At 38.5% G+C, this 26,461-nt stretch overlaps 1 protein-coding gene across 1 annotated transcript in view; it reads right to left on the bottom strand.

Moving 5' to 3' along the window:
- Window positions 1–26,461, bottom strand: part of KCND2 (potassium voltage-gated channel subfamily D member 2) — a 554,649-nt gene that overhangs the window by 3,149 nt on the left and 525,039 nt on the right. The window contains exons 2-4 of the mRNA XM_053669970.1: window positions 15,374–15,536; window positions 4,733–4,828; window positions 2,851–2,943 (exon numbers count right to left, since the gene is read on the bottom strand). Coding sequence (XP_053525945.1) covers window positions 2,851–2,943; window positions 4,733–4,828; window positions 15,374–15,536 — 352 coding nt within the window. The remainder of the gene's footprint in view (window positions 1–2,850; window positions 2,944–4,732; window positions 4,829–15,373; window positions 15,537–26,461) is intronic.

Genomic DNA, 26,461 nt, shown 5'->3' with positions numbered 1-26,461 from the left:
AATTTGCTTTTAAGATATTTAATGAAAGAATTGCCTCCTAAGATGCCCATGGAAGACTTTTTCTTCAGTCACATAAAGAAAAACATTGTTAAAAAAAAAAGAAAAACATTGTTGTTCTGAGCTATTAAAAATGATTTCAATTACTATTTTTTCTTTGTGTCGGTGGAAATAGTCTTATAAAGGGAGGCTTTCCACATGCAAAATTCCACTTAACTATCTTTCATCCTAAACATTAGCGAAACAATTGAAGTGATTCACTGGCTAATAGAAAATAGATTGCTTTAGTTACTCATTTTGTCATTTCTTTGCTGAGACAAGCATTTTGAATTTAACATCATACAGTTGAAAGTCCAGAGAAAAATATGTTCAGATAAGACAAATTTTTATGTTAAATATTAAATTTTATAAAAAAATACAGTTCACTGAGGATTCAGTCTGTTTTTTTCCTTTTGCAATGCACATTTCACATACATAATACAAGTTATAATGCATGAGATTCTAGATTCTAATTTATCTCCTCAGTGACTGGAGATAATAATTTCTCAGTGAAGAAATTATTCTGCTGCTGGTTATCATATATTTTTGTAGGTAGCTCAATTTAAGCTATATCAATTGGCATTGAATATTTTTTGATTAAAATAGGCCTAAATGGTAAAATAGTGAAAAATGAAAATAAAATGAAAGGAATAAATAGACATAAATGCATTTTATTAGTAATGTTATCATTTAATTTCAAAGTGTTATTTTAGTAAGTTGCAGACTTGTTGTAAGTAATTTGCAATTTGACATAAAGATCAACAGTTTTTATGTGCCTCAAAACCTAGCATTATCTACCCACTGTTTTTCTGTCTTCTCTTGTGCTGTGCTACTCTTTCTCCTTCTGACCGGCCTCAAATTTCTTCAAGTCCTCTTAGACTGTGATAGGCAGTTAGACTGACATAAGCACAGCAAGGAGGATGGGCCAGATACAGACGGTTACCAGGTAGGAAAGCCCCTCGTACCTAGCAAAAGTGGGAAAACAAGGACCTCACCTTCAGTGTGGCCTTTTCCCCCTGAGCAGATTTCTGGTCATGGTCCTGATTGTCCCCTGGCCTTTCCTCCCCTGGCTTGTTGCTAGTCATTTGGGTTAAACCCACTTAGACAGAGAATGAACAATGGGGCAGGGAGTAGCCCTTAAGCATTAAGCCCCCAGGAAACTGAGGTTCTGACCTGCATGAACTACATCTAGGCCTCAGTTGTGTTTCAACTCCAGGCCCAGAAAAGCAGCAAAATCAGACAAGTGACACCCCAGCTGCCTCAGAACCAGTTGCATTGACTAATGACTTTCTGCCCTAAGCATCGACAAATTATGGAGACCATGAAAAGACACACCTGCCAGAGACATACCTGGAAAAGTGATGAATATTCTATTCAGATCCTCCCCTGGGACTTCTCCTAAAATCTCCACCCTTAAAAGCCCTTAGGATGGAGGACCTAGCCCCTGCCTTTCCCTGGCCCCTATTCTTCTCCCACCAGGTGTGTTGCCTTTACCCTCCTCTTTCCTAAGCTTCAGGGGCATTTTGTTTGCCTCTAATTTGTTTCTTGAACCTATTTCTTCAGACACTCACTTCTTCTACTTCTGTGACTTTCTAGATAAACTTTCTTCTACAGGTTGAGTCTTGTCTCAGAATTCTTTCTTAGCCAGAAATCATGTACCGAGGTTGCTGAATGAAGGCCCGGTCTTACGCCACTAGTCTAACACCTGATGCCATTTTCTTTGTTGTTGTCACCACCACCAAGACCAAGTTCTAGTCTTCCTCAGGTTACACCACTTTTTATTCCCTTCATTTCTTTGCCTAACTACCTCTTAGTCATCCTGTGGGTCTCAACTTAGGTCCCTCCAGAAAGACTTGCCTGATACTGTACACTCTGGCTCCACCATCTTTGTCCCACTCCACAGTGGCCCCATTATTGCTTTGCTGCTCACTGTCCTTCCCTAGTAATATCCCTGTTTTGTCCCGCACATGGAGGTTGATTGGGTCAGAAACTACAACTGACTCCCTGACATATATATCTACATCTTGGCTCACTGTCCGGCACATAGTAGGCAAGTAATACATATTTGTTGGTTGCCTGTATAGTGACGTAAAAGTAAACAAACAAATGTATGGGGCAGATGTTGGAATTGAGAATACAAATATGCGTCTCTAGTGAGTGAGTGAGAAGTCTTGATCTAAAACGTGGCAAAAGTTTCCTCTGCTCTGTGGTATCTTTTGACAAGCAAGCTAGAGAATGGGTGACTTTGCTAAAGAGGAGTCCAAATGGGCAACTATAAATGGAGAAATGCACACTCAATCCTCAGCCAGAGGAGCTTGATACCGATGAAGTGCCATTCTTTCTTATGAGAACATCTAGTTTTTGAATAAAAGAAATGCTTTGCATTCAGTCATTATCTATTTTTTATTGTTGCTATTGATCTTCCCTTCATCCAGATGTCAGGAACACTTAAACTTCATTATCTTTTTTCTGTTTAATGAGCATTTTTAAGAATCAGGGTAAAATGATGTTTTATAAGATTTACACTCGGCTATTGGAAAACAACTTTCCATCTGTATTAAACTGGTATTTCAGACTAGAGTAAGGATAACAACAAAGGATAAAACCATTTGAAATAATGTCTCTAAAATGCCTTCCAAGTTAAAATGGTAGAATAGTCTTTCAAAGTAATTTCAAACACTGTGGGTTTATTTTTTTAGTATATTTTCCAGTAATGCAGACAGTGAAAACCTGCCTAAAAGAATTGAGTATTCACAAAAGCAAATGAAATTGCTTTTGTGAGTGTGACGGTGGGAAGTCATGCAGGTTCCTTACCGTGGTTTTTTCCAGGCAGTGAAGCAGGTGGTGGTGCTGGGTTTCAAAGCTGGAGCTAGATTTGCTCACAAAGGCCTGCTCATCCTCAGAGGACTGTGAGCACAGAGAAGGAGAAGGACTTTCTATTTTATTTGCAAACAATGGGAACTTCAACTACACACAGAGATCTTGACTAGTTCCTGAGATTAAATGGCAGCATTAAAAAAATTAGCTATAAAAGCGACAAACCAATAGTTGACTTTAAGTTTGATAATCAATATTTACATTTTTTGTCAAATTAATAGTCTGGTCTTTAAGACTTGTCTCCCTAAACAAAAAATTTAAACCTTTTAACCTATTCAACTGCTAACTACCTTTGAAATCCTGACTACCATTATTTTTGGATAATAAAATTTAATCTAAGACTTAAATAATCCTGAGATTGGTACCTGAGAATCCTGAGCACCATACCATTTATGCTCACCTAAATAAAAGCTATTTTGTAAGTAAAGATGACTGGAATCCTAAATATTAAAGTTTTGAGCTAAAAGTGGTTTCTCAAGGAGAAATGAATATGAATTTTGTGAAGCACATATTTCAAAATGTGTGCTTTTGCGACACGAAGTGGTGTTCCCTCTCCACTAAAAAGTAAAGGGAGACATTTTGTCACTCCCTACCGGCGTTCAAGTGAACTTTAAGGAATATAAATAATTTTAAAATAAAAATATCAGTAGGTATTTGAGTCATTGAGCATTTTTTACCTTTCCCACGTAGAAAGTGTTCTAAATCCAACTCTAAAGTGGCAGGGGTTTCCCCTGACACCCTTAAGCAATGCCATGCTCTGGACACTAGAGGGTGCTCTATAATTTGAGTTAATTTGGGCACTATCTACCTGGAGACAACATCACATGACACAGGTTGAGGGCTCAGTTCTACAAGACTGCCTCCCTCCTCCATACTTGAGATTCTAGTTGCAATCTTAAATTATTACCTGTGCTTCTGACCACCTGGCTAAAGATTGGAGGTTCTAATGATCCCCCCTTGAACTTTTAGATGCCAACTGGCTATAAATCAGATTCCCACAACCTTCTCCTTGAGTTTGATTAGTTTGCTTGAATGGCTCACAAAACTCAAAGAAAAATTTTATTTACTAGATTAATAGATTAATGGTGTATTATAAAAGTGTATAATGTAACTCAGGTACAGCCAAATAGAAGAGATGCAGAAGTCTAAATCCGTGGAAAGGGGTAAGGCGCTTCCCTGCTCTTTGAGTGTACCACTCTCTCAAAGCTCCGCCCGTCCACTACAAGGAAGCTCTCCAATCTCCCTCCTTTTGAGCTTTTATGGAGGCTTCATTACCTAGGCATGATTGACTAAACAAATCATTGGCCATCGTTGAAGGAACTCGTCTCTAACCCCTCTCCCTTCCCAGGAGGTTGGGGGATGGGACTGAAAGTTCTAATCACTTAGTTGGCTCCCCAGACAACCAGACTCTGACCTTAGGTGAGGTGCAAAAGCCATCTCATTAACATAACAAAAGACATCTTTTCAGCTCTCTTCCCTTAGGAAATTCCAGGGACTTAGGAGCTCAGAGCCAGAAACAGGGAGAAGACCAAATATATGTACGTCTTACTGGAAACCACAATATCACGCCATGTTTAGGGAGCGTGTAAAAATTTTCTCAGTCACGAATGAGAATCACGATTCTCTGGCATTGCTTCATAGCCCGGTTTCTAACCTACCTCCAATCGGACTTTACAGGGAAGAGGTTATTAAAAAATGACCCTTTTGTTTTAGTAGCCATTTTCATAATTACCCACAATAAAACTATATGATTAAGTAAAAATCAATCAATGTCACATCGATAAACTACGCATTAAAAAAGTAAGGTGCTCGACTCTACCTGCAGTTGATTACTGAGTAAGCCATTCCGTTTGCTTTGCATGTAGGCATTTGCGCTTCCGCTTTTCGCTGCCCGGATCCTGGCGAGTCTGGCTTTCTACAGGAGAAGAAAAATAAATGTCCTGTTAATAGCTATGAATTGTTCTCTTAAAACAGTACTTATGATCTAGTATAATCCCAATGTCAGCATACAGATGTTTACAAGTATGCCAGCTTTGGTAACAATTGACAATTAAATTTTCATCATATTGAGGCAGGTTAGTAGGAAACAAGGAAAATTCCTGGCAAGTGGAATGAAGAAACTGAGACGAATGGCTAAACAGACGGACAAACGGCTGAATAAATCGCTGGAAAGGCCGAGTAATTAACAGCCAGCTAATAAATCATAAAGCCCTTCCCTCCCTAACTGAAGGTGCCTTAGAATAGATGTTTTAAATCACCCTAGTCAGGGAGGTAGATAACAAAAACCAAGTAGAACCCAACTAATCCAAGATAAAGGTAAAACTAACTAGAAAATGACTGCAGACTCTATTATATGCTCATTTTAATCCATTAGCACACTAAATGACATACCCAGAAATCTCCCCTAAAATTCCCACCTGTAGGACCTAGATAAAGCCCTCAGGACAGAGGACACCACGGGCTCCTGTCTGAGCAGGCGCACACCTTCCTTTTCTCAGGCACGTGCTTTGCTTCTTCTGTCCTAAGACTAAGGGTCCCATGGAGACCCGTAGCCACAAAAGCAACGGGCAGCGGCAGCTGACCTGGATCCTTGATCCTGTCTCCAGGGACCCTTCCTTTGCCTCACTGATAAACTTACTCTCACTTTCACCTGGACTGGTGTCTTGAAATTTTTCCCTACACAAATCTAGAATCTGAAGTCATCGGACATGAGAAAGGTCTGGGACCTTCCTGGGGAAGGGCCAGCACCAGGTGAAGAAGAGGTCTGGTAATGAGTGTTTCATTTTAGTTAACATATTGGTAAGATTAATTAACTACATGGGAGCTGGGTTATTCATTTTAAGGATTGCAATTAAGTCTTTACAGTAAGATCGAGTTATCTGATTTCTGTTTTTGTCAATTGTGTTGAAAGAAAAATAGCTATATGACTTTACTTATATTTTCACTTGTATCCGATGTAACTTAATGAAATAAAGATCCAGCAGATCAGCTGCCAACTCTTTTTATTTAAATTAATGTCCTTTTAAAAATTAGTAATTAAGTTCCAGAAACCAATTGCCTTTTCGTTCTTGATTTCTTCCTGCCTCCATCCACCCCTCACCAAAAACAAACAAACAAAGAAACAAACAAAAGTATTTAGCTGCATCTTGGCCCTCAAGTATAAACTTTTGTAGGTTTTTTTGCAGTTAATTTGCTAAATTGGACAATGTAGGCCACATGATGAACAATAGGGACTCCTAAAACAATCCCTAAATTTATTCACCTCTTACCAGCACAGGTCCACACAAAATCATGCTCATCTGATTTCTATTTCACTCTTAAATTTTTGAGATGAACACAGTCCTCCACTCTGGAGAGATTCATAACATAATTTTTAATTTTTTCTCTTTTTTTTGGATTGCAAATTTTTGTGTTTATTTTTTAATTTAATTATTGTTCAAGTACAGTTTTCTGTCTTTTACTCCCATCCCAGCCCACCCCCCACTGTGCTCCCCACCTCCCTCCCATTTCCACCCCCCTTAGTTGTTGTCCATGTGTCCTTTATACTTGTTCCTGTAAACCCTTCCACTTTTCCCCTGAAATTCCCTCCCCTCTCCCCTCTGGTTACTGTCTCCCTGTTCTCTATTTCAGTGTCTTTGGTTTTATTCTGCTTGCTTGTTTGTTTTGTTGTTTAGCTTCCTGTTAAAGATGAGATTTTATGGTATTTGTCTTTCAATGCCTGGCTTATTCCACTCAGCATAATGCTCTCCAGTTCCATCCATGCTGTTGCAAAGGGTAGGAGCTCCTTCTTTCTGCTGCATAGAATTCCATTGTGTATATGTACCATAATTTTTTGATCCATTCATTTACTGATGGGCACCTAGGTTGCTTCCAGCTCTTGGCTATTGTAAATTGTGCTGCTATGAACATTGTGGTGCATAGGTTCTTTTGATATTGGTGTTTTAGGGTTCTTAGGATATAATCCCAGCAGTGGAATTGCTGGGTCAGAAGGCAGGTCCATTTTTAGTTTTATGAGAAAATTCCACACTGTTTTCCATGCCATACCACCCTGTTTGCGCCTGATTTCGTCCAATTTTTAATTTTTAAAGCGTTTGTGTACAGAGAATGTTTTTCAGTGTAGAGGGTTTAGGGTAGTCATTTGAATTGTTCACACTGACAGATCACCAAAGTGATATTACTGAGCCAACTGACTGCTTAGCCAGATTTCTGGAGTTCCACCCTACTTTACAGCTGTGGCTGTATGTCTGCTCCAGACTCATGGAATGAGTCTGATTCTCACTTCCTGGGGAGCACTGTTTTGGTGACCATTCTGTTTCTGTGCCATGTATCCCGCATGTATGTGTAAGGAAGCAGCTGGGATATCTTGGACAAGAGCTTTTTTTGTAAAATTGTCCTTTAAAGACTCCTCCCCCACGCCCTTTCTACACAACTCCCCCAAATATCATCTTTAATATCTAGTTCTGAAATGTGTTTTTAAAAAATAACAATTTAAAAATTATTTAAATTTTTGAAAATTGAAAATGAATATATACATGTCACAAAAGTTTTAAACTACAAATGTGCATGAAAAACAAGCCGGTCTCTCTGGACCCTGGAGCTGCCTACTCCTATGTTTCAGAGACAACCACCAACAATATTTCTAGAGAGTCTTGCCAGTTCTAGGCATATAAAAGCAAGTATATGTGCATTGATATGTATTTACACAGATATTTTATTTACAGCTCACACTTACTCTCAGCTGTTTCCATTTAACACAGCTTGGAACTCCTTTCTGATCTACATGTATGCATCCATCTCATCTGTTTATGGGTGTACAATATACCATGGTATGAACTTCAATTAACATTTTAAAGCATCTTTTGCTACTATAAACAATGCTGTCTGTTTTGAACATCATAATGAGAGTATCTTCAAGACAGATTTCCAAAGCAGAATTATTCCTGAGCTGAACTGTGTGTGTGTATCTTGTTTGATAGGTTTTATAAAACTTTCTCCAAAGTTGTGTCAAGGTACCCTTTCACCCACAGCATTTGAAGGAACAATGAGATGTTTGAAGCTCTCAAAATATTGTCTGGCTTCAACTCCACTTCTTTTCTTTTCCTCCATAAATTTATTCTTCTTGTGTGCTGGTTCCAGGTTAAAATAATAATCTGTACAAAGATCACATTTACAAGTGATGGGAAAATAGACAAATTTTACTTTTTGTTGACAGTATAATATTTACTTCACTCAAAATACCGAGACGACAAAATGAAGTTGGAAGGTAGAAAATTTTAACTTCAAAGCTGTGCTGCTCAGCCAGGATTTCAGGGCAGACTCAATAATAACAACAGAAAGTGACAAGTGCATTTGTTAATGACTTAGAATTGATGGTGGAAATTCAGAAATATGTAAGTTAAATACAATTTACTCGTTTCCAGGAAGGGTTTGTTGTTGAAATTGGAGTCCTTGAATCTCATTGGTCTCCTGGCACATTCAATGCCTTTTTTGGTTCCCTTTCTCTCCCTTCCTTTCTCGTCCCTCCCTCCCTTAACTCCTCCCTCCTTCCATCCCTCCTTCCATCCTTTTCTCCCTCTCTCCACCCTCCATTCCTCTCTCCCTCATTCCCTTTTTCCCTCACTCCCTCCCCGCTCTCTATGTAACTACCGAGTGTAATTATATATGATAATTGTGTATATCATATTTACTAGTTACTATATCAGAGTTACTAGTCTCACCTATGTCATGCTCTCAGCATTTAGTAACAGTATTAGGATACATTATGTCTTTCATAAAGGACACATATAAATTAACCAAAACTACTGTACCATGCAGCCAAGGAAAATGAGATCTTTCTTATGGAACACCTACATCTGGTGGTAACCCCTACTATGCAAGTAGTTCTAAAGCTTGGTGAACACAAAACAGTTATATTAGAGACAGGACAGCCATTTTGCTCAGCCACGTACTGTGTTACCAAAAACACCCTTCCCATCTCAGTTTCAGCCATGAATTTTATTTTGGGTTAATTGCTTTAATTGCTCTTATGGATCACCACACCAAATGTCTGTTGAATGCTAGCCTTCATGACCTATGATTACATGTCTAGTAGGTAATTGAGAGAAATTCTTTTACAAAGATATTTTAGAAAATCACTTGACTTCTGATCCATTCAGTATGATAATCTTGGCAACTCCGGCTGTGTAGCTGGGAGGTTAGAAGGATACCATTCACTCGTAAGAAGAAATGTCTTCCTTCCAGTGGCTACCCCTAACCCTGTAGGAAATACACCTCCTTTGCACAGTCAAGTACTAGCAAGTTATGTGGAAGTTAGAGTAAGGTTTTAGTAAATGTTTAGCCTGTATAAATAAATGCTCCCAAAATTTAATTAAAAATTAGGTTTATATTGTCAGTATAAAAATGTCTTTGCAGCTATTTTCAATTTTTTTATCTTGACAAATATTGATGGTGTTAGGAGAAAAGTAATTGTTTGTCTTCGTAAAATTAATTTTGTTCTTAATTTTCTCAACTTGGCAGGATTTTTCAGTTAGCTCCATAAAATTAGTAAGTGTTACAGGTAAAATAGAAATAAACTGAATGAAGCAAACTGGTTCCAAGGTCAAGAAAAGCCTGGGAAATGCTGAGAGGGTGAGCAGGGTCCTGTGGGGTCAGAGTCCTTGGGCAGCTCATGCCCTGGATGCTGTTGTGCAGGTAAAAGGGGGCAGAGTGTGCCATGTTTCTCACGCTGATAAGGCATGGAACCTCTTTATTGTGGAGCATTCGGAGGCTAGTTTGCAGTGGTTTTTAGCACATTGATTGTTTTTCAATTGTGCCAAATTATATTGTGTGGACTTTACAATGTATTCTCTGGAACAGAGGCTAGAATGCCAATCAGAGAAAGATGTATAAGCCTGAAACCACTGAGACAGCAATTTCCCTAAATGGGTTCCATCTTCTGAATGAAGTATCATGGTGATTGAGAGACATTATATTAGACCCTCTTCTTACCACATCACAAAGTGTTTTCAGTACTTTTGGAAAAGGTACCCTAGGCAGCTTGGTGCGACAGGGCAGGCTTTCCACCTTGTAAAATCGGGCAGATGCTTGCTTTTGGAATATCAGACCACGTACTGTTCTCCCTAAACCATGCCTGCAGGAAATTTTACTTATACTTGGAAGTTTTCTTTAAGGTTTAGTAAAATGCCTCATGTGGAGGTATCACATTAAACTTTATCAGCTTTTAAAAATTTAAGGAATTGATTGGAATCTTCCCTTTTTTAAGGAAAATTACTACTGTAGAAATGAGATAAGTTAGTGCCAAATAATAACAGAATAAGAAGAAGGAAATTAGTGGAGAAAGTGCAGGATTCCCAGCTCTGGAGTGTGGTTAATACTGGAGACGGCAGGGCTGGGCCGAGGCAGGACTGGGGTTTGGGCCCGTGGAAGGGACACTGAGAGGCTAGGAGGAAGGGCAGTGGAGTGAGAGAAGAGAGAGCAACGAGGGGTGGGGGGCGGGATGAAACAGGATGTAGGCGGGTATCAGGGAAAAAGAGTCATAGTTCCGATAATACCAGAATTTTCTTGTCTTAGATTTTAATCAATAGGTGTGTAAGCGTGAGCTAGTCATTTGTAAAATGAAAATAATAACACTTCCCTTGCAAGTTAATTGTGAAATTATAGATAACAGATATAAAGCACCTGGGACATATTAGAAACTCTAGAGAGGGTTGTTGTTGTTACAATTAGTGTTATTAAATTATAATCATAATTACTATCACTATTATACATAATAATTACTCACCAGTTAGACTTGTAAGTATGCAGACTAGTATGTGGTATGATTTGTATTTTAAAACGGGGTAAGTTGCCCTGGCTGGTGTAGCTCAGTGAATTGAGCGCAGGCCTGAGAACCAAACAATCATGGTTCGATTCCCAGTCAGGGCACATTTAACAATATTAAAATGGCTACAAAAAATTACCAATTTGCCATGGCTGGTGTAGCTCAGTGGATTGAGTGCGGGCCTGTGAACCAGATGATCAAGGTTCGATTCCCAGTCAGGGCATATACCGGGTTGCAGGCTGGTTCCCTGCAGGCCAGTTGCCAGCAGGGGACCCAATGAAAGGCAACCATACATTGATGTTTCTCTCCCTCTCTCCTTCCCTTCTTCTCTAAAGATAAATAAATAAAATTAAAAAAAAAAACGGGATAAGTTATTTGTTTCAAAATATCAGCTCTTGTCATTGCATTAACTTAGCTTCACTGTGGCTAATATATTCTAATCAATATATGTTAACTGAATAACTGAGTGAATAAATAAATCTTTTAAAATATAATGACAATGGGCGTGGGGGAGAGATATTATAGTTTTGGTCTGCATTCAGTCACATGTCAGTGTTTTCTTAAGAATTTATTAAGGACTGATAGAAATGGGGTAAATGCATTACCTTAAAGGGTGGCGCAGGCAGTGAAAACAAAAAGAGTCCTCACTAGTGGGAGGAAGCTCAAAGAGGGAAAGTATCCCTGAGCGAAGATGAGATGTTCTCAAATGCCTATTGTGTACATTTCACGTTTTTGCTTGAGCTGAGACGTGAACTGGGACTAAACACCACAAAATCTGGTCTGAAAATCATTTTGAAATACTACTTATTATTCTGCTTTACTGATATTTTTACTGAAGGACTCCTTGCTTGGTTGAATTAGCTGGTTATTAACTTTGGTATTTGTCAAATTACCCAGTTCCAGTTAAATAACACTATCTTAGTCTACTAAATACTTAGTCTTTTTTTTTAATCTCTTGGGGAGGTAAATGGGAAGTATCCCTTGAGAACTTATTTAGTTCCATATCCACTGCTCCTTCTTAGATGACTATGTTCAGTTTATTGTTTACAGATTCTTTATTAGACATATCACACCAAGTCATTATATTTGACTTTATATTGCCAATTTTTCTGGTAGTCATGATATGCAAAATTCACTGCTTTATGGAAGACACTTAGAATACAAGATATTTTAAAAATATGAAAAGCATTAATAAAATATCCTTTTTGATTTGGTATACTTATTTATATCACATTTAAAACATTTTTAATTCTAAATTTCTGTAGGCAAAATGGCTTCCATATGTTCTAAGATTGTCTTTGTTGATTTGCTTTTACAGATGTTAAAGTTTGAAAACAGTACATACGAGTTCTATTCAGAAGGTATCCAGCCACATAATATGACAAAAATAGAGACATTCATTGAAGCAGTAGAAGTTACAAGAAACATTGTACATAGGACAATGACACCTTAGTCCCTTTCAAAGTAGGCACATTGGGACCTCACGTAAATTTCCCAATTGCTATCAGCTGCCCTGTCCTATTTTCCTGAATCTCACTGACGTTCTAAAATCTCTTTCCTTTCAAAGGCGATTTTAGTTTTGGGAAAAGCCACAAGTCATAGGACACCAAATCTGGGCTGAGAGGGAAGGTGCTGAGTCACCTGGGTGATTTGATGTTTCTCCAAAAAACTCTACACAAGACGTGATGCATGAGTGGGTATGTTTTCATGATGAAGCTGCCAATCACCAGTTGTCCATAGCTGTGGCCTTCTGATTCATCTGAATAGTTTCCACGGAGGAATTTTCAAGCTTAATGCAAAATTGATGCATATTCATTGCTGTGCTTGTTCAGTCATTTTGAATGTGACAGCCACACAGTACTTGTGCTCACTCAATGGCATCTACGCCCCCATTGACTAGTACAGTGAAGTCATCATTGTTCACGCATGTGCATTGCAATCTACTCTCTTTAGCTGTCAGGTTACATCTATGTTGACCAAACTGTTTTTGTTATATTAACAATGGCTGGACTTTTTACAGACAAATCTCATATATTGGGTTGGCAAAAAAACTTTGTTTTTTTTCCATAAGATAACTCTAGTAGCACTTCATTGTCTTTAACTGCATTAGAAATGATTTTGTTAGAATGTATTGTGATGGCTGTCATGTCAGTGTACATTAAAAAACACACAGCAAAATTGCTGAATATTTGTGTATCATTTTACTATTGAAGATGGAAGAAAATATGCAACATTTTTGGCATATTATGCTTTATTATTTCAAGAAAGGTAAAAACATGACTGAAGTACAAAAAAGTGTGCAGTGTATGGAGAAAATTCTGTGACTGATCGAATGTGTCAAAAGTTGTTTGTGAAGTTTCACGCTGGAGGTTTCTCGCTGGACAATGCTCTGTGGCCAGGTAGACCCGTTGAAGTATGTAGTGATCAAATTGAGACATTAATTGAAAACAATCAACATTTTACCACATGGAAGATAGCCACAAAATATCAAAATCAATAAAATTATTGGTGAAAATAAAAAATGTCTTTTATTTTACAGAAAAAAAACTAAATGGGCTTTTTAGCCAACCCAATATTTTGGAGATGGGTTTATTTGAAAATCAAATTTGTAGTTTCTACAGTTTTTATATAAGTAGCTTTCATTGGCATTGAAAAATTATTTATAGTTAGTTTTTTCATTAAAGAAGCAATTTCTAGCACAGAGATTGATGGGTAGTGGGGAGCTCAGGTTTTTATAAGCTTTCTGTCATCATAAAAACGTACTTGAGTTTTCAGAAGAGGGGTTTCTCAAGGCTGGCCAGAGCCAGGGTTGTGGCGCATGGAAGGCCTGGTGGAAATTCCATCCATGTCCTCTGGCCAAAACTGTGCCCTGCATAAGACTACAACTGCCCAGAGGGTACCTTTCCTAATGCCCCCTGTGCTTTGGATTATCAGGTCTATCTATTCATAGTAAGTAACTGGACTGTTTATTACTATGTTATACAATAATTAGTTAAAGTTTAGATACTTGTCAAAAGATGGGAGATTCTGTAAAGCAACTAATAAAGCTTACAGAACGACTTGTAGAGAAAGAGGATCTCTAACAATGGACATGAACAAGGACTCTGAACAATATGCTATGTGACTATATTGATTAACATGGACTATCCAAAGAGTCACTTTATGAGATTTTATACTTTACCAAAAAGACTGACATTGTTCAAAGGCATATTTAAAATCCTGTTCTAGAATCACCTACACATCTAGTTCTAAACTGTACAAAAATCTCTCATGATCTTTGATAGTTACACACATTACCTAGGTTGTGCATCTATTTTGTTCATGGTTACGAATGGTTTCTGGATGTTAAAAGAAGTGAATCTATCCTTAAAGGACAAAGATATAGTGTTTGCAAAGAATGCTAGAAATCTAGCACAGTAGCACTAAGGAAATTACAAAAGAGATTTGCAAAATTATTTGTTGGCAACAAGATGACTATTTGGTTCTCAAGATGACTATTTTGACAAAGAATGGGGAAGGGAAGGGTTCTAACATGTAGTCAGTTTCTGAGAGGTGGTCTACCATTATGTCTAAGTGTATGAATGTGGGAGCCAGATTGGCTTGGATTAAATTGAATGATGGTCCTCTGATTTATTAGGGATGCGATTTTAGGATTTCTCAATTTCGGGTATTTTACGATTCTCATCCACATAATAGGAATAATTTAGGTAACTAACTCCTATACTTGTAAAATTTTATAAGTTATTTTTTGAAAAACATTAAGCCGATCTCTGGCACATTGGAAGCCATTAGTAAGCCATTGGAAGTTGTTAATATTATAAAATGCTCATGTAGAATTTACATGCATTTGAATATAATCTCAGTTTTATTGTGAGATCAGTATTGTTCTTCCCACTTTGCAGATGAGTATGCACCATGCTAATCTTCCCGAGTTTGATTAACTGATGTGAAGTTCAGAGAAACAGTGAGCTGCCGGGCCAGGTATAGAACTCAGCTACAAATGATCAGATTTCTCCTACCTTCTGTGTCAAATCTGTTAAAAAACCAAAGCACATTTTGGTGTTCTTTAGTAGCCCTTGTCTGCTGGAACCTATGTGACCCCTAGTAGACAGAAGTGAAATGAATTTAGAAATCTGATTCTAACAAAATTTGCCAAGAACCCATCTTTGATTTTGCTACTATGGTTATTGCTGTTCTGTACATATTTCTTCCTTTCTGTCTCTGGTTGTACAGTGGTATTGTATTTCCCTTTCTACGTGGAAGTTATTCATGGCTAAGTGACTTGCTTTGGCTAATCCAGTTGAGATGGAAATGACTTGGCCCACTTCCAGCAGGAGGCTTTAGGAGTCCTTTTGTGATTCATCATGTGATTTTACTTCTGTCTGAATGACTGCAGAAGTACACTGTCAAGATGGAGTTTCCATTACTGGGTCCGTAATTGACTTGTAGCATGATTGAGAAATATTCCTTGTTGTGTTAAGCCACTGAGATCTTAAGGTTCTTTTGCTGTGATATAACCTAGCTTGTGCTGACTGATACAACTATTGTCTGGATCTGGAAAACTGAACAGCTAGTGATGAATTTTCAAGCTCACTGTGAGACTGGGAGATGCTAGATGGTTACATAGAGCTGAATACACACCTTTTGTGCTCTTCGTTTGTCTGCTCGTTGATTCTGGTGGTAGATCCGGCTGAAGTTGGACACAATCACTGGAACAGGCAGAGCAATGACCAAGACCCCACTCAGTGAGCAGATGGATCCAAAAATCTTTCCTGCTATGGTTTTTGGTACCATGTCACCATACCTGGGTTAGAGAAAAAAATTGTTTTAAGTCACAGGAAGTTAGTTACCAGTATTTCCACCTGCTACAAAATACCTTTTTGCTTTAAGTCAAATGATATTTTGTAGCAATCTATCTCTACTTCATGACTAAAATATACATGGCTTAAAATTTTAATAAACCACAAGTTACAAATATATGAATATAAAAATTACCTTTTAACTTTGCATTCTAAAATTAATTCTAACGTTTAGAAATCTTTTTGATTGGAAAATACTTAAAGCCAGATGATTTAAAGATAGCTCTTCGATTTGTCCTTTCTACAACATGGCATAGTTCTTTACAGTTATTTAATCATAAATATTTCTATGCTGAATTTTATAGTCTGAATAAGACACTTTTCTATTTATTTTTTTCAACATTGGATTAGATATAAAATTTAAGTAGGAAATATTGGAACATTTCATTCCTTTATCAGGTATGATCACTTAAAAATAAACTCTCCAAGGTCCCATTAAGCTTCATTTGTGAAATCCAAAGACACGATAATCTTACTCAATCTCTCATTTGTATTTGGTTAGTTGATTTCTCTCTCTTTGAAACACATTTTGTTGGCTTAAGTATTTATTACAGAATTTCCTCAGTGGTGCTTTTACCTCATTGGCTACTTTGCTATCTTATTTCTGGCTCCTTTTTCCTTAATTAATATCTAAATCTTGAGGTAATTACCTCTCAAACTGGAGTCTCTTATCTTCTCCATGTAAACCCTTTTCCTATATGATTTTATCCAATCTCGTGGCTTAAAACTACTGTCCATGTAATAAGAGACCCGAGAGTTGGAAAATTTTAGTTTAAAGTAAAAAGTTATAAGCCTAGCAAGTAACATATATGTTAAAGCTTTTGTTTCAGAAACTACAGATGGATAAGGCCCATCTTAGCTCCTGGGAAAACAGCCGACCCCTTGGGGCACCACTAAAGATTACTGCCTGGGATCAAGTGGAGGCATCCAGGCCATTGTGTTTCAGGGAGAAACAAACCACCTGCCCCTGGGAACAGCTAACTGCCCAGGACAGAAATGTTGCAGTTTCTTCTACCCAATCCTCCCTAAATTTCAAAACTCCTCACCCACTTTGTTTATTCCCCTGTTATAAAAAGTCTGGCCTGGAAAGAGAAGGGAAGGTGGTCTGTTAGGGTATGAACGCACCATCTGCTCAGATCGCCAGCCATCTGAATAAAGTGCCCATAAAGATACAATAACTGTCATTGCTTATTAGGTTTGGTAGTGACAGGCAGTCCAAATGCTGGTGTCTTTTCTGATTTCACATGTGCTGATAATAACCTAATTTACATCGACAGCCCTTATGTCTATCTTGAAAATCAGACTCATATTTTCATTGGTCTGGTTTGAAAATTCCTACCTCTGGATGTTTAAGAGCCAATTAAGATTTGACTTTGTCAAAAAGAAACCTTCATTTCCCTAGCTTCCCCTGTTCTTCTCAAATCTGTTCCTTCTACATGGTCTATCACCTCTAATTAAATGGAACCTCAAACCACCCGATTGCCTGTCAAAATTGAAACAGCCACCCAATCCTCCGTCCACCAGCTAGTCTTGTTGTCTCTGACCAAACAAGATTGTCTTTTTGGTCCTTTTTCCTCAGCCTCTGCTTTCCCACAAGAACTCAAGCCCTCGTTGCCAGAGCCATATAGATACAGCCTCTTAACCTTGAACTTGCTTCTTCACATTTACCATGTTAAAATTCATGCCAGCATAGCAACCAGAGTTTATGGTTTTACAAATGGAGATTGGACTGTTGCTACCTTGCTTCACCTTCTAATAGACTTGAAATGGAAATCCATATTCCTAGTTTTTGTCTCTGAGGGCCCATGTCATTTAGTTCCTACCAATTTTTCATACCACCCTCCACAAAACTCACTGCCCTCCCATCGCATGGACCATCTGGCTTTCTGTCACATGTGCAGTCCCCAGATCATCATTATTCAGGTTGAACCTTAGAGGTCTCCATTCAAGAAGTTATTTTCTGGCCTTCTTATCCAGAGTGGTCTTATTCTCTCTTCATCATTTTTCCATTTGATTACCTTCGCAGTACTAGCCACATGATATTTAATAAAATTTAAATGTATTTATTTTCTAACTCCCTACATGCCCTGTCAGTGTTAGAATATAACCAGGAGCTGCTGCATTTTGTGTCTCAGCACAAAGCAGGCTTTTAGTAAATATTAGCTGAATGCAACATTTTCCCTACCTTGCCTATATAGAGAGTTCTCCTAAGACTTCATTGCTAGGGGTGGGGGCAAGAAGAAAGTCTTTTGATCATTTTATTGCAGAAGCTACCCAGCTGCAGCAGTGCAGCTCCAACTACCGCTGCTCACTCCGGGCCTCTGGGGTCCTCAGCTCTCTGACAGTTTAGTCCTAGAAACAGGGCTCCGAAGTGCTCAGGTATTGAAATCCAGACTCAAGGGGGCTTTGGAAGTATTTGGGGAGACATTATATCTTGAAGGATGATCTAGAAAAATCATCACTATTTTGTGGGAAAACGTTCACGTGTCAATATGGAGATGGAAGTTACTGAGGAATTAGCCGAGGAAAGGCCAGAAGAGTGGCAGCAGGCCATGCTGACTGGCACTGCTTTGGTGACCCCATGCCAAGCTCCGGCCCCTGCTCAGAAGGCCCACTGACTTGTTCTTGTCAGTACTTATGAGTGAGCAGCAGTTGGGCTAATTCACCATAACTAAAATTTCCACAAGGTTTTGGCATCAGAATGACAGTCTACTTTACAGTAAAATATATTTTACCTGAGAACTGGAATGCTGTGTTCGTATGAAACATGGTGACTTTTTGTAGTCTACTGGGGGAGCTAAGCTACAGTCTGATCATGCTCATTTATAATTTGATTATGGAAGACATTTATAAAGTGAGCAAGAAAGGCTTGAAAACTTTCTTACTGTGGAGATACGGCGGTAGGATGGAAAGATCGTTTTTTTGTGTAATGCTATGTGCACATGAATCAATTTCTGTGTTTGCCACAGTTCACATTGAGTGCCCAGCCCTGTTTTATAAACATCTTTGCCTTTGCCCTGGTTATTCAGCAGGCCCTGGAGAAGTCTAAAACACACATATACACCTATGTGCACACCTATAAGCAGTTTTCCAAGAGCTTTTTTTCTTTATTTAATATCTGTCAATCAGGATCTAGGAAAATGTTTCTCAAAAGAGAAACTCAACTATTTGTTATGGCCAGAGAAGATAAGCACTGATTGTATGTAATTGAAATAAGCTTTTAAAAATACAAATACATAAAATAAAATAGCTAAATCAATCCATCAGATATATTCTTTTCTGCCCCTCTCTAAGAAGGTGAAGGCACTAGTGAAAGAACATCCCTGAAGGACCCATGGGCGTGGACAACATTGTGGGGACCGACTGTGGGAGTGGGGAGTGAGCTGGGCGGAGGGGTGTGAAGGGGAAAATGGGACAACTGTAATGGCATGAACAACAAGACATTAAACAGAGATTTAAAAATTGTATTTATTAACTCCTTTTTTTTTGCTGTTGTTTTGTATACTAGGCTCACTATGTCATAGAATAGACCAGGTCAGCATACTTGTAATCATTAAAATTAAGAGCTTAACTGTTTGGTATAGACCCAAAGCTCAATAAGATGTTAAGAAGACAGGAGACTGTTAAGTTCAGGGAGTAAGTGGTGGCGTGCATAAAGAGGGGAGATTCAGGCACTCAGAAGGGCTGCAGCTAAACGAAGGAAGAAAATGAATTCTGAGGGATTTGGTCAAAGGGATTCTGGGCCAATCAAAGGAGCAGGTTTCTCTGGAAAAGCAATTTTTCATGTGGTGCCTGGGATTCAACTAGAGAAAAAAAATCACTGCAGACCCTTTTTGAAGGTAAACAGATTATAATGTAAATAAATGAAGCAGATCATGCATTTGTTATTCAGAAAGGAAAACATTGAATATAATGAAATTTTTTATTTGTTTTTGGATGAAATGGTAGAAAGTGAGGATATGAACCAGCTTGCTGAAGGGCAGCAAATTCACAGCCTAGAAGGATCCAAAAAGGAAAAAGGTAACAGTACGTAAGCAGGGGTGGTTTGATGTCATAAAGCTATGCTAATCTGCATCAAATGCAATTATAGTTGTTATTTACCTCAACCATCTTTGTTTTGTAATCAGAAATTTCTTCACAATCAAGAAAGCAAAGAGGAGCGCTGGAGATGGCAGGTCAGTACCACAGTGATTACGGTGGACAGAAGAAAGGAGAAGCGCTTGCTCATTGGTTAAGACATCCTCTCTTCTTTTTTTACTCTGGGGTAGAAGGCCAGAGCTTCCTCACCTTACAGTAACTTAGGAAGGTCTCTTAGGCTCTGCTGCTGTGAGGCTAAAGCTGAGGCAGAGATGGTGAGAGGGCACCAGGGAAGGGGAAGGGCAGGGTGTCTGAGGTAGTTCAGGCTGTCCTGGGGTCATTGGTACTGAGACCCTGAACCCCAGCCTGATTCCCAAGGACCACCTGCTGCCTGTTCCCACATACCTGCTGGTTCTGTATATGCTGCTCTCCTCCCCTTTTTAAGATTGGGCTGCTGTTCATACATGTAATATTTTAAGCATATTTTACTAGTTTGAGTATGTTGGAGAATCATGGGAAATACACAATGTGATTTGCAGCTGTTCTTACAGCACCCGTTTTGTCTATTACCTTCTTAGAAATGACCTTGAGAAATGCAAGCAGGTAATTTTTATCCACAAAGATGTAACTGGGCATGGAATCTGCTTGGAATGGGGAATATCTCCCTCTCTCTGACAAAACCAGCTGCTATCTTTTGTTTAACAAAGGACCTTTTAACTAGTATTCAAACACTTAGTAAGAAGCAAAATGGCATTATATACCTCAGGTGTCATATTTCTCTGAAACTCAGTGGAGGAAAGACTTAGAATAGAAGGCTTTATAATGAGAAGTGACACTGATTTTTGCTAAACGACCATTTAATAAAACATTGCCTATGATACTGTCATCTTTTAATGATTACTTCTATCTTAGGCAACTTGCGTGCTGGTTGGTATTTTATTTTTTTACATTCCATATAAACACACACTGCATTTTTCCTGACTCCTTATTCTTACATTTATGCTAAGCCCAGCAATATTATATATTCTGTTCCTTCTGTTTTTTCCCAGACTTTAATATTATGTCTTCTGTCTTCGAAAATCTATTTTCTAAAGAGTTACACTAAAATATTTTATATATGTAGTTTGTTTTCATAGAAACATTTAAAATATTTAAATAAAAAAGATTTAAAGGCTATAGTGTCCTTTAAGGTCAAATAAGATAAATATTGAATTCCTGAAAGACAGAAGAAATCAGGAGAGAGGATAGCATGGTGTAAAAGGATAACCACCAAGAAGCTGTACACAGTAGAAAGTAGCAGGCTTGAACGTTGCTTTGCCCCATACTTCCTCCGCTTGCCTCTGTAGCTTCCCAGTGCTCCCTCTTTCTCTTATATCACATACAGAGCAACTCTGGTCAATTTTTGATCCTTTTCACCCTGGACACTGTCAAACCTCGTTTTTGGTGCTCCCTGACCTCCCCACATTAGTTAAAAGGCACAATGGAGGTGTCATTCCATCAAAATGGTAAATGTCAATTTTCATACACTGCCCCCAAGTACTTGGCTATAATTACAATTTTTTTACCACTTGTTAAAAATCATATTGAGTGGAGGACCAATTCCTTACAAGAGATTCCACTGTTTTTTTTTGAGGACTTTAACCTCAAATATTATATCGAAGTTTCACACAAAGTACTTAATTTCTGGCATGCACTTGGTGCTACAAATAAGTAGGATGAATCTTTTTATCTATCTGTCATCTATCAATTCATCCATCCATTTTTCCTAATTTATCAAATAATATTGAAATAGGTTGAAAAGTGTACACAATTAAAAATACATTATAGCCCCGATTTTATTAATATTCACTCAATGTTTCCCTCTTTTCATTTCTCCAGAAATCATAGGGCTAGAGCGTGGCTGGCTGTCTTTAGATCTCAAAGAAAAATATTCCCATGAAGTTTCTCAATAGTGTTTGAACACAATACTTCTGGCTTCCTGGTCCTATTCATACAGTTTCTATTTTCTCTTCTTTTCCTATTTGAGGAATATAAATATATGCTAACTTGATAAGGTAGAAATGTTCCCCAAGGCAAACCTCCCCAGCTCAGTCTTGACTTGCTTTTTGTGAAACTATTTCCTCTGGACACTGAGAGAGAAAACAAAAACCATCTTGATTTTATAAACAATCATAAAAAAACAGAAAAGATCTTCATACAACAGGGAGGAACTGCTGATTTGAAAATGAACTTCAGTGCTCACTGTAATTCAATCTCTCACTCTCCCCGCCTTTTTTTTTTTTTTACAATGAAAAAGTCTTAAATTACTGGATGTAAGAAATAGAGTGACTAGATCCTGGACAGCTGCACAGAAGTCTGAGAGGATCCTATCCATTGTATGGGGCAGGCACTGGTTCAATAAATACTGTCTGTATTTCAACTACTGTATTGGTTTTTTTTCTGTCCAGTCAATTGGTCAACCCTGGCCCTGGCAACTGTTGTCCATATGCTGCCAGATACATTAGTTTATGAAAAACACTCAACAACTTCATGTGGGACATGAACCAGTATTTGGGGATGTACTTAAAAAACAGGGGATGCTATGAGCTGTCTGAATGTGTCTCTCCCAAATTCATATGTTGAAGTCCTAATATTCGATGTGATGATTTTAGGAGGTGGGGCCTTTGGGTGGTGATCAGGTCATGAGAACAGAGCCCTTACAAATGGGATTAGTGTTCTTATAAAAAGAGACCTTACAGAGCTGCCTGGCCCCATCAGCCATCTGAGGACACAGTGAAAAAGGTCTGTGAACCAGGGAACGGGCTCTCACCAACCACCACAGCAAATCTGCTGGCACTTGGTCTTCGACTTGTCAACCTCCAGAACTGTGAGAAACACATTTCTACTGTTTATAAACGACTAGGTCTGTGGCATTTTGTTATAGCAGCTCAGACTAAGGCTGTGTCCTTAAAAAACTAGATGAAAGTGATGCAGACAATGATGTCCTGGCTAAAGCTCTTCACTGACTGCATGTGTGTGTGTTGTGATTACTGATGCTGCATTTGAATTTTTCTCCTAGACCTGACTGCTACTCAGAGAGGTCTGAGAAATAATTTCTTCTGACCTGTAAGCTGGATCACTTCTCAAAGGATAATTCCATTCCTTAGGGTCTCAGTAACAATGTTATCCATGGGTTTTTCTGCTATCAACTGGGTATTCTAGAAAGATCATAGTTGGGTGGATAGTTGGGTCTCAGCCATTTTTACAGTGGCTGCAATGTTGGCAAATAGCACATGACTTTTTTTATAGTGTTGCTGTATCACACTTGTTTGTGGTATAGAACTTGTTTGCTGGAGGGGCCCTGGTATTACTTTGATAATAGATTTCTATTGGACATTTTAAAATTAACATTTGCTTAAAAAGCTGCCTTGATTTTGTCTCTACCTCTCTTGCCTGTGGGATCAATCAGTATCTTACCTTACCTGTGTTGAAAGCTTGAGATTTTTGGTGGGATTGTATCGCATATATAGTTATTTATAGCATTCTGTGTTCTTTCTTGTTTCTTTAAATCTAAGCCAAATTCAGGGCTACTATTTAAATATTTTATTTTTCATTTGTGCACAGCATTAGCAATCTTAACATCCACTAAAGGGGCAGCTATAGGGTTCTCCATCTGAATTAGAAGTTCTTAGCCAGAGTCCACACTGACAAAATTCAGGTCGGTCAGGGAACTCTCTAATAGTTATGATTTCATAGGCATTTTCCTGAAAGTTTTGAGAGCTTTTATTAAATTATCAAAAATTTTATGTCCCAAATAATGCTAAACCCTTATGATGTGAATATTTAGGGGATACATAAATGTCATATATTGTCGCTATAAATGGTTTAAACACACAAAGGAGATTCTGTAAAAATGTCAGCATTATTTTACAGCTGCAGAAGTACCAAATATCCACTAGGGGGCATAAAAACCTAAATGAAAGTTTGAGAACAAACCCGGATCCTTCTTGGTTTTCATAAGCTGAGGGAGTAATTTCCAATAAAGTATCTGTACTGATTCCTTATCTTTGCCTAAACACATTCACTATTTAGGATATATTTTGGGCATTTTCCCTCTAAAAATAATTGAATAGGGCCAAACCCCACTATTTTATAGATTATCTCTTCTCACAATGTTTCTAAAATGATGCAAAATAATTCTGAAAGCATTTTTTATTTCTTTTAAAAGGTAAGTAAATTTCTATAATGAGAGATATAACTAAAGCATAATTTTAAACAGGAATCCCTTTAATCAATACCCTTATTGTGAAAATTAGGGGAAATTAAAGGATTTGGTTTATGTACAGTAAAGGGGAAAAGCAAGTAAAGGACTAAGATGCTTTTATTACATCTACTCACATTCATGCTTCAAGTTCAGTATTAGATTTCAGCAGGGCTTATTTACTGTGTTCCTCTAGCTTGTGTCTTTTTCAAAAACAAATTATTTTCTGTTTTCTGTTTTTCCTGTTCCTTTTTAAAATCCTACTATATAATCAAATGAGGCTTTAAAGATTATAAATGAGACATGATTATAACCTAATGTCCTAATAAAATGTTTTTCACCTAAATTAATACTATCAGTGTAAGCCTTTTTAAGTTCCTTTCTAAAAAATATGTTCAAAGTATGCTTTTCAGAGCTTACGTTTGTTATGCTTACTTTATTCTTCATTAAAAAGTTATGAAAATATACGTACAATTGATTATTGTGAGGCATATATTAAAAACAACCAAAAATAAACAAAACCCCATAAGGGTCCAGCTTGCCCAGCTGTGGGACCACAGTATGTTTTCTCCTACTTTGAGTTCATTTCCTTGCCTGGAGCTATCCTCACGGGTCTTAGAATCTGACCCTGTCAGTCTCCTGCATCAAAGCCTTCCTTGTCTCCTCATCACCTGCAGGAAGAAGCTCCAGCTACTGAACGCGACACACAGCTCTCAGGATTTGGCCATCCTACTCTCCACTCTCACCACACACGCTCTATGTTCTCCCTGGAACAAATGGCCTTCTATTACTGGAATGCACTATATCCTTGCATTCCTTTCTGCTTTGTGTATACTGCTCTTAATAGACTGTCCCCCTTTGGGTAAGTCCTTTGGGTGAACAAATTTACATTGATAAAGCTCAAGCCTCAGTGCTTATTTGAAGAACTTCTTGACTGTTTCATCTCCATCCAATAAAAGTAATATTCTCCCTCTTCAGTGCCTCCAAAGCAGCTTGCAACTAATAGAGTACAATTAGTTTCTTACAGGTCTCTTTTCTCCCATTAAACCATGAGGTCCAGGAGGTCAAGGATCATGTCACCTTTATAAACCCAAGTTTAGCACAGACCTTGTCTATGGCTGAGCAAATAGTTGAAACTCAATAAATGTTTATTGCTTGAATAAGTCCTCTGGGGAGAGGTTTGATGGCAAACACTGACTCTGGGAGGGAGTGCAGGGGAGTACACATACACTGCTCTTTTCTGTCGCTAGATTCCCTTTCCTCTGCAGGCCCGGCAGTCCCGTCTGCTCAATTTGTCTAAATTCCACTTTGGATACTTAGATGAAATGCCCAGAATAACCTAGTTCTACAGTCAATTAATCTTATTTTTATACCCAGAAAAAATCATTTTTAACCCCCAGGATTTTAAATGAGCAGAGAAGCCGAAAGACACAACACTTTCCAGTTTCTATCTGTTTTTCATTTCTGCATGCTTACCCGACATGTATCTGGCCAGAATTTCAAACTACAAATCTCCCACATTTGGCCAATTTTGAAGTCCTTAAGGGCCGAACAATATAAGTGAATAGAACTCCTGGTTCTCTGACTCTCATATGTTACCCTGGACCCCTCCATACCCCTACTATCATCTCAAAGAGGCTGCAAATCTTAGATAGAGAGCAGTAGGCATTCTCTGAAAATCCTCTCATTTGGTACCCATTGTTCTTAACAAGGCCCTTTCTGCTTATTCCCAGAACGTAAGTACCCTGGAGGAGGTATGCTTGCCTTCCACCAGAAGAAAGTTAATCCATCAAGCAAATCCAGGTCCCCATGAATGTCTGGTCAATTTGGCTTTGGGCTGATGGCACCAGCTCTGTGGGATGTGTGTTTTGGTGTTGCATCCAAGGGGTCTCATCTTCAACACTGTCAGCTTCTCTCACACTGAGCTTTCTTCAGTTCCCTGCTGCTGTGGCTTCCATTGCTTCCCATCCTTTGAAAGGAAACTCTGCTGGAGAAAGCTCCCCAGTGTGCACAGTTCCCAGTCCCCGCTGCAGTCACCCGAGGAGCTGAATCCCAATGCCATTTTGACAGTCTTGTTCGTAAATCAATTTTATTACAACCAGTTACCTATTCCACTTGCTGACACTGAGACAGGGATTGTAAGAAGCTGCAAGAATTTCTCGGCAAGTGGAATAGAAAAACTGAGATAGCTGAAAGAACTAGCCAAACAATTTGCAGCTGGATGCAGAAGGTCACCGCTCTAGAAATATCTAGGCCTCACTTGTATTTCAGCTTTAGGCCTAGAAAAGCAGCACAACTGGATGCGTGAAACCAGGACCACTGCACTGACTAATCATGCCACCCCCACACTCCGCCCCACCACCGCCCAGCCCTGGTACTGACCAATCAGGGAAGACCATGACCCTGGAAGGGCACACCTGGAAAAATGATGAATATTCTACTGAACCTTCCCCTGTGACCTCTCTAAGATTCCTGCCTGCAAGAAAGAGACAAAAGCCTCAAGACGAAAGACCCATCTGTAAGTGTACTCTCCTTCTGGGGAGCAGCCTGTGC

This window comes from Artibeus jamaicensis, unplaced genomic scaffold (genome assembly GCF_021234435.1).
Source record: "Artibeus jamaicensis isolate MK-2021 breed Jamaican fruit bat unplaced genomic scaffold, CSHL_Jam_final contig_540, whole genome shotgun sequence".
Lineage (NCBI taxonomy): Eukaryota > Metazoa > Chordata > Mammalia > Chiroptera > Phyllostomidae > Artibeus > Artibeus jamaicensis.
This window is presented reverse-complemented; position numbering and strand designations above follow the sequence as displayed.